The sequence below is a fragment of the Wasmannia auropunctata genome, unplaced genomic scaffold (assembly GCF_000956235.1).
Source record: "Wasmannia auropunctata unplaced genomic scaffold, wasmannia.A_1.0 LD336052.1, whole genome shotgun sequence".
Taxonomy (NCBI): Eukaryota; Metazoa; Arthropoda; class Insecta; order Hymenoptera; family Formicidae; genus Wasmannia; species Wasmannia auropunctata.
The window spans coordinates 746,157-762,763 of record NW_012026838.1 but is presented as its reverse complement, the minus strand read 5'-3'; the positions used below and the strand labels follow the sequence as shown (position 1 = coordinate 762,763).

The 16,607-nt window shown below is 38.3% G+C and overlaps 1 protein-coding gene across 3 annotated transcripts in view; it reads left to right on the top strand.

The window, feature by feature from the left end:
• The window catches only part of LOC105451396, a 41,163-nt gene that overhangs the window by 11,532 nt on the left and 13,024 nt on the right, over window positions 1–16,607 (top strand). Inside the window, exon 1 of one of the 3 annotated variants that reach the window (XM_011691812.1) lies at window positions 6,034–6,817. The exons of the other annotated variants lie outside the window; for them this stretch is intronic. Within the exon in view, the coding sequence (XP_011690114.1) occupies window positions 6,237–6,817 (581 nt within the window). The 5' untranslated portion in view covers window positions 6,034–6,236. Of the gene's footprint in view, window positions 1–6,033; window positions 6,818–16,607 lie in introns of those variants that run through there. 3 annotated transcript variants of the gene reach the window in all.

Here is a 16,607-nt window from a genome sequence, read left to right as displayed (position 1 = left end):
CGACCCTGCCCCACTTCGTCCGTCGCAGCTGCGCATCATCCTTCGTTGTTCTCCAGGCGCGCGTCTGATGGCCACGGAGCCGACGATGGCGTTTCTCTTCTGCGCCAGCTGTGTGCTGCGGCGACGGTGGTGGCGGCGGTGAGCCGAGTCGAGCCGAGCCGAAAGCAACCAGGATACAAGAGAGTTACGGGAGGGCGAAGGATACTGCCCGGGTGTCGGCTATGAGAGAGAAGCAAACGAGAGCGAGAGAGAGAGGAGAGAGACGCGAGTGAATCGAACTCCCTTCTCTTTCTCTCTCTCTCTTTCCCCCCTCCCCTTTCCGTTTCTCTTTCTCTCTGTAGTCGCATACCCGGCGGCGGGAAAGACCGCGAGGATTCGATGAGGGCTCTGAATATTTGCGGAACCAGGTATCCGAAGGAACTCCTACGACGCTGTTTCGGTCCGCTCATGGTATTCCCAGCAAGGCGAATGACTCAAATTATTCGAATAACGTTTCGGATATCGTAACGGATGACTGTAGATACGGGGGAAGCCTCGGGTCTTATCTAGGCCTGTTCTTATCGAAACCTGTCATCTTAAATGCTTAAACATCTCGATATGTTGCAAAGTTAAATTACGATGAAATCCCGATGAGTAATAAAGTATAGACTACAAAAATACGTTTTTTTTCCCCTGTAGATTGCAATGATATTTTAATCCAGTTCTTTTAAATCAACATTTCTTTCTCGAAGAGGGGAATAATTTTCCTGGAAGAAGCTTGAATTCCTGGAGCAGCTCTAAATAAATAATTCATGAGCTTAATACGGATTAATGTCCGAGAGAAATGTCACGATCGAAGTGTTCTTCGAAAAAAACTTTGTAGCAAATGTCTGAAGTTCGAACGCGAGTATCGAAGACCGAACGTGAACCGGAAATCAGTCTGTTCTTGTTTAAGCGGCCGCTTGGTGAACCACCAAGCAGGCCTCCTCTGTGCTCTGTTCAGGTTTCTCCGCTCTTTTCGACTTCCCTTCGTTCGGGAGACCCACGCAGGGTCTCCACATAGGGTCAAGAGTAGGAATTAGAGAAGTAAGAGAGGGAAGAACATTGCAAAAACGCTCTTGACGGAGCCTCCGCGAAGACTTCTTTAAATCGTTTTCTACTCGAGATCGCACGGGAAAAACCGTGATGTAATGTTTCCGGAAAAATAAAATCTGAACAGATGTTTAATTGCATGTTACATATATATTTCAATTTGCTGATTGATGAACACAATCTCAGTTATAATTATGACAGATATTTGGGGGGGATGTAATTAAGTGGTTATCTTTTAAAGGTTATTGTTTAATTTTTTATCATTATTTAAACGATAAAAAAAGATAAAATTCTAATTATAATAAGCTCTGATACTTTATGTAAAATTACTCTTTTTAATGAAACACTTGAAGCAATAAGTTAGCAACAAAGCATCGAAATTTAAAAAGGGCTTGTTTTAAATTTCCGTTCTTAAAACTCTCCTTATTTTACGCCTACGTAATTAGCTTCGCACGGACGTTCCACTTATAATCGATCTGTCGGCTGACTATATTACGAGAAAGCAATAATTTGTTGATCAAAGCTTCGAGATAATGGTGGATATATAGCAAACTGATTTGCAAGGGAGTGAATTTGTAATGCTGTATATCTTCTTGAGGGGATGAACTAGGAGAAAATTGATAATTTTTTTACATTAGGTAATTTACTCTTGTTTCACAATTTTATCTTTTAAATAAAAATACCTTATAAAAAACTTTTTGTATTTCACATTTGTATAAGACTGTTTGTTGAAGAAATTTAAACAGTCGCAATTTTATTTTATTATATTTTTTTTTTACGCAAGTCATAATAAAAGATTCGACTTGCCGTTTAGTACTACATTCATCTGCTTTAAAAATGAAAAATAGATTACTTAAAGAAAGGAAAATGCAGGTAAAAACCGATGCGTCATATAAAATTTAATTATTTAATTATTAATTTCACAAAATATTAATTTGCGTGATAAAACAGGTTCTGCATTATCGTGATAAATTGGTTTGTCGATTGAGTTTCAGGTATAATTTAAAATTTTCTTCCTCTTTTTTTTGTGCCGCGTAAAATATAAAAGATACTATGACAATGGCAGAAACGATTATGGCATAATAAGATTCTATGCAAATAGTGAAAATCAACGTTCTTACGGGTCACTCTGGCGAGAGATTTTAACGCTATCGAAATAGGTTCAGAAGTTCGTTCTCCGGTATCTCGTGAATTATTAAACTCTATGCAATCTTGAATATTGTAAGGCATAAAGTTATCGAATCATATAATAAAAAGTCAAATTTTCTGTTACATTTTTCAGATTTGTTTCACGGTTGATCGTTATAAGTTTACTTTTTATGTAGATTTTTAATTAATTATATTAAAGAAAGTATCGTCGACATAGTGATAAGGGGTATTGATTTGAATATACGTATATATAATAAATCTGCATATATATAAATTATGGTATTGCAAGGTTCTAACCAGTTTGACAGTTTATTCCATGAAGATTTAGTTCGATTGAAACAGACGTTCATATTTATATTAGAATTTTGCACGAAACAGGCATACATACATAGTTTACAGAATCTTGCGATATTATAACCTTCAATCGAATAAACACACTAAATATGTGGTAATACAAAAGATAAATCTTAGGTCTGTTTTTTATTCCTGCACTGAACTGTACTAGAACTTTGTTTCTCGCTTTTGCCAAATATCAAACATACATCTATTTCATTTTAAGTGCACAGAGTGTACACTAATTCAGGTATAGAAAACAGACCCCTTAATCGACGTAACGCAACCGGAAGACCGAGCCTATCTGCATTCCGCGGAGGGCATAGGTATTCCTACGCCCCTTCCCCCCATCTAACAGCATATCGCTTGTGCGTACACGCATTATGCGTCTAATAAATTCTGAACTGCGCCAGAATTGCAAGTTTATTGTTGCCTTCCAACAATATTGTTAACCTTTTACTTGGGGATACCAAAATGATAAATGATTGTTGGTATTGTAATGAACCGAAGATGTTTCCTTTTTTATGCCGGAATTTCGATACGTTACTTATCGAGTGCGCGCTTATCGAGTAAATCGCTGTCGGTCGTCAACACAACGGTTACTGTGTGACTTCTCTTTCTCTCTCTTTTTTTCTCTCTTGGTACTACTGTACTCGTATTACGAATAATCGTTGAGAGTGCACGAGAGGAACGGCGCGTAACTCAACACGCCCCGCGAGAGGGAGGACTTGAGGTCACTCAGACGAATGGAGCAACGCGCGACAAGAAAATATTGTGCTACGAGAAGAAAAAAAGAAGACGGATAGATGCTTTATTTAAACATGCTCTGAAATGGCATCTCCATCGAAAGCACCTAATAGGCGTAAATATAGAAAAACTACAGGCAACAGTCACACAAGACAAGATTAAAATGTTCGAAGTAATTAAGTGTAAAAGAGATAGAGATAAATTTATATTATGTATACAGTATATATTACATAATTTATATAATATATACTAAAGTCGAGATGATAAAAACAAAATCTGTCATATTAAATAATATATAATATATATAAAATAATTGTGAAAAAAATAATACTTATACATTTCAAGTCTAACTGATGACAGAGTCTTGTTAAATCTCAATGATAATGAGTGCCAATTATAATAGCAATTATCGAAAAAGATATAATAGCATGCATATAAGTCGTTTTAAGTGATGAGATGCGCGATTATTTACAAACTTTAATAATAGAGATAATATTCTCGGATATAGAACAGTATTCTGTTACACACTCTTTTGCGAACAAAAAAAAAAGTGACATTAAAAGAAGGAAAAAGAAACGTTTATTTAGCAATGATATTTTGTTGGATGCTAAACGGGATAAAGGCTTGTTGAACACAAGATACCACGCTAGGGAATAATGCATGAGCGTTAACTAACAAGTTAACTTTTCTGTTAAACGCTCATCAACGCGTCAACACCACGTGGTTTACACGTTATTTCTTAGCCTTATAGCGCTTGCACACTGGCAACGAGCGATGAACGATATCCAGAAAGCTCTGCTTTTTCGGATGTTACAGCAGAAAACAGAGTTCTCATTGGGTATCGTTTATCGCGTCCAGTATACAAGGGGCCTTATGCGTCCTGGATAAAGAGTTCGATAGTAGCTTAAAAAAAAAATCAGTATTCCTAAAAATAGAAATTTCGGTCTGATATTTTTCGTTTTTCGGAAGCTTATAAAAAATATATCTGTGTCGCCTCATCACGAAGCGAATAAAACCAAAATGAAAGAGGCCAATATAAAAATGATAAAAGTAATAAAAAATAAAGAATAATAAGTATTATAGAATTACAAATAAAGACTGGGGAAACCGTGAAATAAAAAAATATAAAAATAGTAGTGACATTAAGTCATACCGATACCATAATATTGATGATACCATTTACGGCGTTTGGGAATTCTATTCTCCACGCGTGCCAACAAGTGCTAAAAATTTATTAAGTACACATGAATGTTACAAAAGAATATAATCAAGCACAAGAAGATGATCGTTAGCGAAGAGACCATATAAGAAGAAGCATACTGTAAAGTGAAAAGTATAAGTGATACGTAAGAAATATCAGCAGAGAGTGAAAGCCAGGTCGGTAGTTGATCGCGGCGGATAAGCGCGGAAGACCGTGCGACGGCGTGCGCGCCACGAGGGGTGGCGAACCCCCTAAAGGACCCTCGGTACATGGTAGCGGTGACCTCCCGCCGCCCCTCCCCGCGCACCCCCCCGCCGACGTCCCCCTCGCCGACGGCCTTCGCGCGCGCGGCAGCCTTCCTTGCAACCCCAGGTTGTGCGCGCTCCCCCACTCTCCACGACGTCCTCGTCATCCCTGCCGCGACGGCAACGGCGGAGCACGATCATTGGTTCACCGGGTTCACGCAGACACGAGTACACGCATCTGCTGGCTGTGCTCGCCACCTCTTGCATTGCGGACCGATCAGAGCAAGAGGCCAGTGTTCGGAGGAGCAGCGCCGCGAGCGCGGGTAAATTCGCCGTCATCCGCCGCCGTCGCCATCCTCATCATCCGTCATCATCGTAACGTGTCGTGTGAGTCGTGTCGCGCGTCACGTCGCGCCGCGTCGCGACGCCCCTCCGGTCTTTAACATAATTCCCGACTCTTCGCACAATTCCAACCGTCCCCTCGCTTCCTCTCGTCCTCGTCTTCCTAATAGTAGAATATTGGCGTTCACTTCCGGCGGCAACGTCCGTCGCAAAAGGTGAGTCCCTCTCACGCTCTCTTTCTCCGTTGCTCTCTCTATCCTTCTCGCGTTCTCCAAATACGATGTTTCCTCGCCGGGTCTCGTGCGGCTCCGGTAGCTCACAAGTGCCGGCCGGCTTACCAACAACGCCATCTTGTTGGTAACCAGTCGTAGCGTGATCACGCTATCAGGGCGACACCTCTCGCGGACGCTACGCACTTTGATCCTCTCTTCGTGTTTCTTCCTGCACCTGTCATCGTCGTTCTAGCCACGTGCGCGAGAGATCTGAAGATCTCTCGCTCTCGCTTATCTCTTACAAATTTTACTACCCCCATGGCATCACAATTTCCGAATTCTCCTAAATAATTTTAAAATTTGAAAAGGGGAAAGGAAAGAGCAACAGTTGTCAACTCTATTGACATTATTCTTTCACATTTTTTTTTCTACTTGAGTCCCTTGATCTCATCTCTTTTTTTTTTGTTCTCTACTTTGCCCGTCTGCTATTAAGGGGGAAGTGCAATGACAATCTTCTCCGTCCTCCGTCTTCCTATAGGCTAAAGGGCATCGTATGTAGGACGTTATTTTCGACGATGATTGGTTCGAATGTGACCAGCCCAGATGACCAGGCATCTCAGTGGGACCACTTTTCCTCAAGGACGGGCCAGAGGGAAGCGAACTGCATTCGTGGACGCACGGGTTGGCGGCGGTCGCTTATCATACACCGTTCGTCATCAATTAGCCTCGCGTGAACCCCGGGGGGATTGTCTCTCGTGCATCATCGCCGTTCGCCATCACGGTCTTCCGTTCTCCGCGCTCGCGATTGTGCGTTTATGTGCGCGCGCGCGCGTGTATATCACCACGTCGAACTCAGCCGCCGCTTTATCCTCCTGCGCCTCTTGGTAGGCCGTACTTCTCGACGACGATAAGAGGTAGAGACCGCGCCGTTTCAGGATGCCACAGTGCGCAGTGGCCACGTGCCGCAACAGCCATCGTCGGACCCGCAAGCAGTCGGTGCGCTATCACCGGTTTCCGCACAATATCGAATTGCGTGAGTTATGGGTGCGCGCGTGTGGCCGTGCGCCCTTGGCGAACGGAGAACCGCCATTCAACATCAAGACAGCGCGAATCTGCTCCCGGCACTTCATGGAGGAGTTTTACGAAGACGAGAGCAGGGAGCAGATCATGCAAGGGAATCAAAAAAGGAACCGACTTCGCCTGGGCGCGGTACCCACGATAGACGTGCCGGTACTCGTCGAGCCTTGCTTAAAATTGCTTCACGAGACCGAGAAGAAGCGATCCGCCGCGCGTGTTAAAATCTCAAACGTCATGGCGGTTTCTAGTCGAGCGGAGGCTCAACAGTCACGTGGATGTAAGAGAATCCACGAAAGTGAGGACAAAGAAGGCGAAGGGAACAGCGGCGCTAAGACGGTTCCTCTTATCAAGGAACGGAAGAATCAGAAGAAGCGCCCGAAATTGGATCAACAGGAGAGCTTCTTAATGGCGGTTGGTCTCATACACGTCGACAGCGTATGGTAAGTCATTTAAGCCGTTCCGCCGCCGATTAAATACTAAGCACGTGTTTTCATTCCAAGCCCGTATCATGTATATATTTATTTTTTTAATGAATTTCCCGCGAGACGGGTTTTGTCACATCCTCTTTTTTTCCACCCCATTTAATATCCAATCCTTTTATTACAAAATCGAAACATGTATATAGAGGGTGACATTATATATATAGTCGGATTTGAACTTGAGATCTTTTAACTACAAGTCAACCGTTGTCACATAGAGCAACACGTCACCCCGTCATGTTTATTATAATAATGAAAATATGTATTCCCCTGTGATATAACTAAAAATAATTAAAAAAAATTTAATGCATAAAACAGAGTTGCGTTCAGCAAATATAATTCAGTGAATGGTCAGTAATTCTTTAATTGATTTCTTGCCTTTAATTTTTCGCTAATCTGAGTGTAGGAATCAATCAAAATAAAGGAGTATTGTTTTGCCTATATTATATAAGGCGTTACTTTTGCATTAGCACAAATCTTGCATTAAACACGCGCTCTTTAAAAATTTTGGGACTCGAAATTCATCTTGTAATTTCCACAAACATATTAAAATGCACGTGCACAAATATAAAATATAAAAATATAAAGTATGTAGAAATGTAATATTTCTACATATGATCTTTTATCGGATATTGGAACGTAGTTATGAATGAAAATGTAATTATGTATTTGTGTTACATTTTGACAAAATATATTACAAAATCGATATCAATTGTGAGCAATGTTAATAAACTTATTTATTCTAGATTGTATAACACATATCTATTTGCAGTTTGTGTTTGAGAAATCAAGTATACTGAACAACTCAATGTCTAATAAACATATTGTGATCTTAACGCGTCTTTCAGACTCGTTTTATATTATTGTCAATTTCAAAATTAATTTCTCAGAGATAAAGTGAGACATATTTTTTTCCATCCTTGTACGTCTCGGCAGATTGTAGTTTATGCGTTATCGCTATTGTTCTATTTTTTCGTTCTTTCGTTATCGCCCTCGCTAGATGGGCGCGTATAACTCTCACGCCAAGAATTACGCACGCGGAAGAAGATAAGATATTACGCCACTGTGCGTTAGACGAGACACCCAAATTCGCTCATCGGCGAATATTAATTTTCCTGACATACCCGATCGCCGAGAAGCGTTCACGCGCACGAGGGAAAATGTTGAAATTGAAATTTCTCTTCGCGCGGTGCAACGGGGTGCGGCACAACCTTGCGCGCCTAACGCACTTGTCGAGAGAGGTCCTTTATTCTTATTGTTCTCATTCTTTGGATTTCCGTTCTCCAAGAAACACAGTATCATGGTTATTTATCCAGTCATGACTTGATTTTTTTCAATTGTTTCTATTACGGTGAAAATTGCATAAAATGATAGCACATGTATGATATAAGAAATTTTGGGAATCGCGCAACAAACGAAAATCTTTCGCTCGACAGAAATTCTTTGAATGAAAATGTCACTGTTCTTCGATAGAACAACGGGCTTTCCGGAGACATGCATTCACTTTTCGTTAGATTCCGTGTGAAGGTCTATCATGATTAGTCGTGCGGAACATTGTCGAGGACGATGTAAAAATTATAACGTGGAAAATACATCTTATGTAGTACAAATATAAATAAAATATATATATTATAAATTATGTATAATTATATATTTATATACATGTAAAAATGTATTTAAACGTGGGCCACATGTTCCTCAAATGTAAACATTTATCATCACGTTAACCGTGAAATTTGCAATCGGTGATAAAAAGATTTTAAGCATCACAGAAAACGCTATGATAACCGTTGCAAATTTGATGTCATTTTATATAGAACGCGCAGTTAACATGCCACGTGGTGAACTTTTGGCAATAGATTATGTCTATTCCATAACGATACGACTTCTTTTTACGTTTATATTTGCACTGTTTTTATTTATTATTGCGTAGTGTGTTAACTGTTGTTAATTTTGCGATCGTTGCGAGTGATGAAAAAATTTTAAGCGTCACAGGAGATATATCCGCTACGGTACAATTTGTTACGATTTGGCGCCATTTTTACGCACATCAGGTAACAGATAATCTTAAGACTTAAAAGGAATAGGAACAGAGAATAGCGAGTAAGAATTTCAACCTATCAGAAACTGTACGGAATACACAGTTTCTGATAGGTTGAAATTCTTATTCCTTTTCATTGTGGGTTAGGCTTTATCCAGCATTAGGAATGTTTGAAAGTGGGATGGGCATATCTTTGTCACTGCACTAAAATTTTCTTTCTCGCTTTTGCTAACTTCAAATATGTATTTATTTTAAGTACGAGTGTATATTAGTTCAGTAAAAAAAAAACAGATCACATATCATTGCATTTTTCCAATTCCTAAAAATCACAATGTCGGAAATTGCGTATGCTGAATCTTTACAGTCTTCTACAATATAATAATATTAAAATACGACTTTTTTTCTTTTATTTTATATATTAATACAAAATTTTAATTTCCATTAAAAGAAAAAAGAATTCTTATACTTATTAATCGAAATCGAAATTACATAAACTCTTTAAAAAAAGTCAAATTGAACTGACGAAAGAAATTCAATTGTTTAAACATATTTTGCAATTTAGCGAACAGCCTTAAATTTAGATTTTATAATTGCAAAATTTGGAAAAAAATTCTTCTGGAAAAATTTGATAAAGAATTCTTCGTTGCTTAATGATGTATAATAATAATAAAGCAGTAATTCTTAAACTTGGCATCTTTTCAATAGCATTTCGAAATACACTTTTGATTAACGCAGTTGACTCACGTTACTATAATTTGTTGCACATAATTTATGCGATATGTCTAGTCTTAGCCTCGAATCCAAGATCGTTACGTTGGTGCGCGTTATCGATATCGAAGAAAACATTATCGCCCGTGCCCATTCTAAAATAATGACATGTACAAATACACATGCGGTCTTGCCATGCACAAAGCGATACAGACGGTGACTGTTGAACATATGGTCGAAAAACTCTTTCGTTAATCTTCAAAATATGAATACCGATACTTTACGAGATGAAAAATAAGAGCATTCTTCAAAGCAGCTATTATTAAAATATAACAAATGATGAATTCATTATCCGAATGCGCGGCTGGAACATAAACAAAAAGATTAAAAAAACCAGGGGGTTAAAAGTGAAGTCAAAATGAGATCGTAACATTTTGACTATTTGGAAATCAATTAGAAACACAAAATCAATATAATAGGATTTTTTGGTCTTTTGCTGCAAAATAATATCTGGAGACTTAAGATTATCAATTGTCACGTTGTCAAAAAGAATCTTTCAACCATCTTTTAGTGCTACCAAAGATTTTTGATATTTTTTCGAATTGACATTGTGACATTGTGTGTTTCTCTTTTTGCATCAATGTTTCTCATAGAAAAGGTCAGCATTTTGACCAATTGGCTAAACATACAATCAGTGTGATAGGGCCCTTCGGTCAAAATCGCTGGAAGATTAGTATCTAAAGACTGTCTTTTAAGACTGGCACGTTGTCAAAAGAAATGTCTCCGACCGTTTTTTATTGTTACCAAAAATTTTTAACCTCGGATCATGAATCGACAGCTCTCCTTTTGTATCAGAGTTTTTCATAGAACGAATTGTGTTCGACGCACGGATAAGAACGGAACCAGATAAAAGAAGGAGAAAGAGGAGTGGAAAGAAGGAGAGAGTCAAAGTGAGAGAAGGACAGAGAGAGCTTCTCGACGATTCCGCGCGTCCTTGAGCCTCGAAGGTCTTGAAGAATCATTCAGGTTCACAAGTTCTCATGGAGGCAACTGGTTTCAGACATTTGAAATTGATACAGATTATGATTTTTACAATTCTTTTTACGATATCTCTTAAATTATTGGACGCCTTTCAATATATCAAAGTTGCAATATTTGATTTTTTCCTTCGTTTGCTCTGATCAATTAATAACAATTTGATTACAACGATCTTTATAAAGAAGTTTGTTACAAAAATAGGAAAAAATTTACTATAAAACAATTATTATAAATATCTATGCACTTTTTACAAACTAGTTTCTTTTTGTGAATAAAAACGAGGGGACTTATTATATTCTCACAACTCGTTGTACCTACGTTAAGAACACAATGAAAGGGACCTACAATTGTGTTGACTTGTATGATTGTACCGTGGACTTTGACGCGACCGACCTAACAATCGATCGGGCACAAAGTTGAACAGCCACATAACTCCGCAGAGGATTGCGACATGCCTTTCTGCAAGACACTGCGTTTGCACTCCTGTTTTATTTAACGAAATCATTAATTGCTTTTTCACTGATCTTTTATGACATATTAGTCATAAGGCTATTGTTCATCTATATTTAGTCATAATTTGAGTGTCTAAAAAATATCGTTGTAATTGTCTAAAGAAAGAACGATTTTGCTGAAATATCTAAAATTTAGCTGGGTACAGATCTGAAAATAATTATGTTGGAAATTCAAACTGGTTGCTAAAATATCAAAATTTTTTGCTTGAATAATTATTAACATAATTATTTTGATGGTCCATTAAAATTAGTTTAGTGAATCTATGGTTTCAATTTTTTTTCTATATATCAAAATTGTAATTATTTTTCTTTAATCAAGATCTACTTGAATTTTAAAAAAATATTAGATTGTTATGAAAAGAAATTCTAGTAATTTTTCTTTTATTTTAATTTAAACTTTTTTAATTTTCTAGAAATAAAAATCAAAGAAAAAGAGAAAATTTTTAAAGAAAAAAAAATTTTTTTTTATTTGATATTTTTTTAACAATTTTGGAGAATGCCTTTAAACTTTTCTCGAAAAATTAAGATTTAGTTTAATACTGATAGAAACAGAAAAGTTATATAATGTGTGCATAGAAAACATGAATCAAAAGTTGGTACCCTATATCTTTTGCATCCTTGTATTTTTATTTTTATAGTAGATTAAAACGACAATTTTTTTGTGAAGTGTATGGAGATTTTTGTTGAGTGTATGGAGAGCTAGAGGACTATAAATTAAATAAAAATTTTGAAGACAAGTTGCTAAATTTACAGAGATTATCGTTACGTAAATTCGTCCCCGTGACTTGAACACTTGAGACTTGTTCATGAAGAGCTTTGCCTTCGGCAAAGTTCTTTAGAGCTCGGGGCAAAGCGATTCGAAGTACATTTGCTGAGGGAAAAATAAACGTGTCTTTTTGTCATTGGCTAACGTAGTGGGGGGAAAATCTTCGCGCTTGGATCTACGCCTCGATCTAAACTGGCAGCAGGCTGCAACCTAGCGTTAACCTCGACGTGGCGACGCGCACTCGTGTGGTTCACCAACGCGCTTGAGAACGCGTCCTTGGCGCTCAGGGACACCTCGGGCGTACGGACACGCTCCTCCGCGCGAGTGTCCGCGAATTAGGTCGAGACGACGACGACGACGACGACAACGAGACTCTCGGGCCTCTCTCGTAACCGATTCAACGTTCATAATAATAGCGTGACTTCGATCGCGCACCGAGGTTTCCCTCTTTGCGTTCCGCGCCGTCTCCGACAGATAAACACGTGTGACATAATTCTTTTTTCTTCTTCGCGTATAACGCCCCATTACGAAATACTGCATCTTGATGTTGTGGTCGCGCGTGTTTATCGAATTTTCACGAATAAAAATTGGCAAACGCGAAGTAACGTAGGACATGCGAAAAATATAATTGTCTTCAAGATGTCGGTTGACTGGAGAACATCCTGGATTTTGTACAAACGATTTATGATCCCAAAAGACACATGCTATTCAGAATCCTTCCGAATATTTTATTTTAATTTATGCAAGTGTATCTAATACGCGCGATGCGCAAATTTGCTGCGGACTAGAAAAGCCGGGGTCTCAGCGGGGGATTGTTCCTTTCACCGAACTTTTCTAGTGACCTTGACTCTCTGACGCGGCACGGTGCCAGGATGCACCGCTCATTTCTTAGAATGGGCAAAAATTGTAACTTAAAATAGATTCCATTTTAGATAAATAAAAAGATAAAATATTTTTGTGTGTGTCTGGACAGTTAAATATCGACGTTTTTAATTATTCTTTCTAAAGAGGAAAATGTATTTAATTAAGTCTCAACGAGAAGACATTTATTATATTATTAAATACAGTCTGTTTGATAAGAGTGTGCTCGGCATACATTGAAAACTATTGTAATGAATTGAAAAAAAAAAATACACTCTTGATAAGAACCGTGATGTTTTATTATTAATAATTTGCATCCGGTGACTGTGACGGCCAATTTAGTACGTAAACATGGCTTGACGGTGCGTATATGCGGCATTCGAATGAAATGATGAAATCTTTCTGTCACTATGATCGAATAAAAATTCCGGTTTTTTTTACAAAGTATCTTAGGGAAAAGCTTTCTTTATACCTTTCCTTTGCAATTAGAATTTCCTGTCTAACGATTTCCAACTAAAAGTTTCACTGGACACGTTCTTGTCAAACAGACTATATTTACAAAAAAGAAATCTATAATGAAACTAAACAATATCAAAATATAATAAAAAGTATAAACAAATAATAAGAATATAAGCAAATGCAAACAGTTAGGGATGATAATTTTGATAGAGATGCAAAAAGTAATAATGTACCGAACGAAAGAGCAGTACTTTTGTTTATAATTTCGAGTCTGGATCAACACTTAATGGAAACTTAATGTAATAGCAATATTGGAAATTGCATTTTTTTTAGTTGGCTACTCGTTCCCTCCGCGCGCGCGTATCCCTTCCGTTTTTCCTTGTCGAAGGCGTCTCGAAGGTCCAAGCTGTGCGTCATTCCATGCGTAATGGCCATCCGCTTGTGCAACATGAAGGCGAAGCGCATATTTTATATCGCGCGTGCGCCTCCTTGCGAGGATATGCATTCCTAGCCATTTAACACGCCGACCTTCTTCGAGGGTCTTCGCTGCTCGAAAGTCCGTTTCTTTCCTCGAGAATTGTTCTCTCTCTTGTCCCTGACACTCTCATCTCACTTTTCCTCGCGTCCTCCCCCCCCCCCGCGATTTACCTTCCGTTTGTCCCCGCGTCTGGACAGCGGAGGCGCAACAAACGTAATTTCCAGCCACTGACTGAGTTACGCGCGGACACGCATAATTCGCCATAATAATCGGCCACGCAACGAAACACCTACGGTCACTATGGTGTCTAATGCGTTTTGCGATCCCGCTTGCGATACGGCGAAGTCTAATGTGCCTGGTGCCAATGCCTCTTTGCTCATACAGCTTTTGAAATCTGCGCTGAGTACTTTTACTAATATCTCGTTTACATATGAAACGCTGATTATATATCCAGTAGATTAAACACTAGTTTGAATGAATTCAAAGTTATTGTGTTGTAATAAAAAAGATTAGCACGACTAATGCGAGGTAATAGTGATTGTAGAAAACTTTACTTTTCTATCATACAAGGTGATAAAGCCCTTTGCAGCTCTAAACCTATATAACATCTATTCTACATGATAAAATAAACCAATAAAAAACATGTAAAGAAAATTAATGAACGGTAAATATACACAGTTACTGAAATAAATTAATCGAGTTTTTTGAAAAATTTTTAACGATTATAAACAGAATTGTTTTTCCTTTCTTTTTTACAAGTCATAAAACGAATTTTTTTCTCTTTCTCTTTTTTATTTCTATCAAAAAATTTTAAACTTTTACAATATTGTAAAATATTTAATATTAATTCCGTAAATAGAATTGCAAGTATTTCTATAGTGGAAATTTCGTTTTGATCTTACATTATTACAAAAATGTCATTATTCTAATGACTGATTAACTTGCAATTTAATTAAAGGATAATATGCTATAGTAGCGTTTTATTAAGTGATTGCATGTCAGACATTAGATGTTCGGATGTTAGACGTTCGAACGTTAGATGTTTATAGTAGATCTTCAAGATTCGATCCTATCCCATTCTGATTTGATTCTATCCGGATATCCGTTTATCCGAATTATGAATAAATATAATGCTTCACATTCGGGAATAATATCGGTATATTCGAATTTTCTAAGATAACCGAATAATAGAAGATATCGGATCTAGATTTAGATTTCGAGTTAGGCCCACTTTATTTACTTCATTTCTGTTTTATTGATATTTTATTGATGTTATAATACTAAATTAATTTCGGAAGCGTATATGCAAACGATTGTAGTTCTTTATTATCTTAAAACGATTATCTTAATTTGATTTTGAATATTTGAATTTTTTGCTTGTTTAATTCAATTTTATGATTATAGCTTTCTTCTTTAATTTAATTAAATGTTATTAATTAACTCTTTGCGTATAATAATTTTTAATTTTAATAATAAAATGGTTTATATTAAATTATATGTATGCGAAATAAATATTCAGTTTCTATTATTTAAAAAAGTATTTTAAAATTAAAATTAAATATTTTACATTGAATACATGGGCATTTTCTCTTTTTCCGAATTCAGATCCGGATCTAAATTTAGACGCATTCGGATTATGCGGATTACTCGGGTAATCTGAATAACACCGTTTTTAAAACCGATTTCCGAATATCTGGATTCGAATATTTAGAAGCTCTCGTTCATAGGCAGGAATATTCATCAACTTTAATAGTAGTTTATTTTAGTAGTCGTAACTTTTTAATAGTAACAATAATAGCATATATTCTTTGAGAGAATTTTAATTTGAGCCTTATTGTTAGTTACGAAAATATAGAAAATATAAATATAAAAATTGAGAGACCGAGAAAATATATTTTGATTTCTCGAGATATTTTTACCTGTCAGTGGTAGTAGAGAAACTCTGAATTTTGAATAGATCCTTGAAAAGGATCAACGACATCCCTTGACTGAATCCCTTTACTGTGTTATGTCTAGATCCGCTATTATATGCACTATGCGTTGTACATTTCCAAGATACCTGCTAATTCGAGATGCACAAAGTTAAGAAGCGAAGTTAAAAAATTTACAATATTCTAACATAAGGTTTGTTTCCTGCACAAATACATAATATTAACAATTTGAAAATCAATGTCAAAAGATTTTTAAATGGAAAAATTATAGGAACACCTTAAAGCTAGAAGTTTTGCGGATCAAAGAACTTGAATATTCATTTCTAATGTCGGTCTAAGAATTCGAAGCGCGCGGTGTGAAGCTAAGAGGCGAAGCTGGAAGCTAAGGCGAGGTTACGTCGCCCTCGTCGCACGCTCTAGGTCGCAAGCACCGGGGGAGGAGTAGTGACTCCGAGACGGCCGGCTCGGCGGTGAGGCGGCCGCGACGCTCGGCGACGCTCGGCGACGCGCACGTCGTGACGCGGCAGTACGCCGGCCAATCGCGAGCGCGCGAGAACGCCGCTTCTCGTGCGCGCGTAGTAGGTGAACGGTGCGGATAGAAGAGAGTGAGAGCGGCGTGCCGTCGCCGTCGCCGTCGTGGCCGAGGAGAGGAGGTAGGTGGCCCGCTGCGCCTCGGTCGTGGAACTCTCGACCCCGATACCGCGCCGTGGTCGATGCACGTTCGCGTTCCGCGCGTCTTCCTCTTCGTCGTAGCCTTGAGAGGGAAAGAGACGGACGCTTCGCGAGCGGCTCCGTGAGACGTCGATCGCCGAGTGGAACGCCGTCGTCGTGGACGTCGACGTCCCTTCGTGGACTTTGCGCCGGGAAAAAACGAGGGTATCCTACCTTTCCGTTTCTTCGAAGGGAACCACCTCCTCGCCGACGAGGATCGAAGCGGAGCGACGACGTTGTGTAACG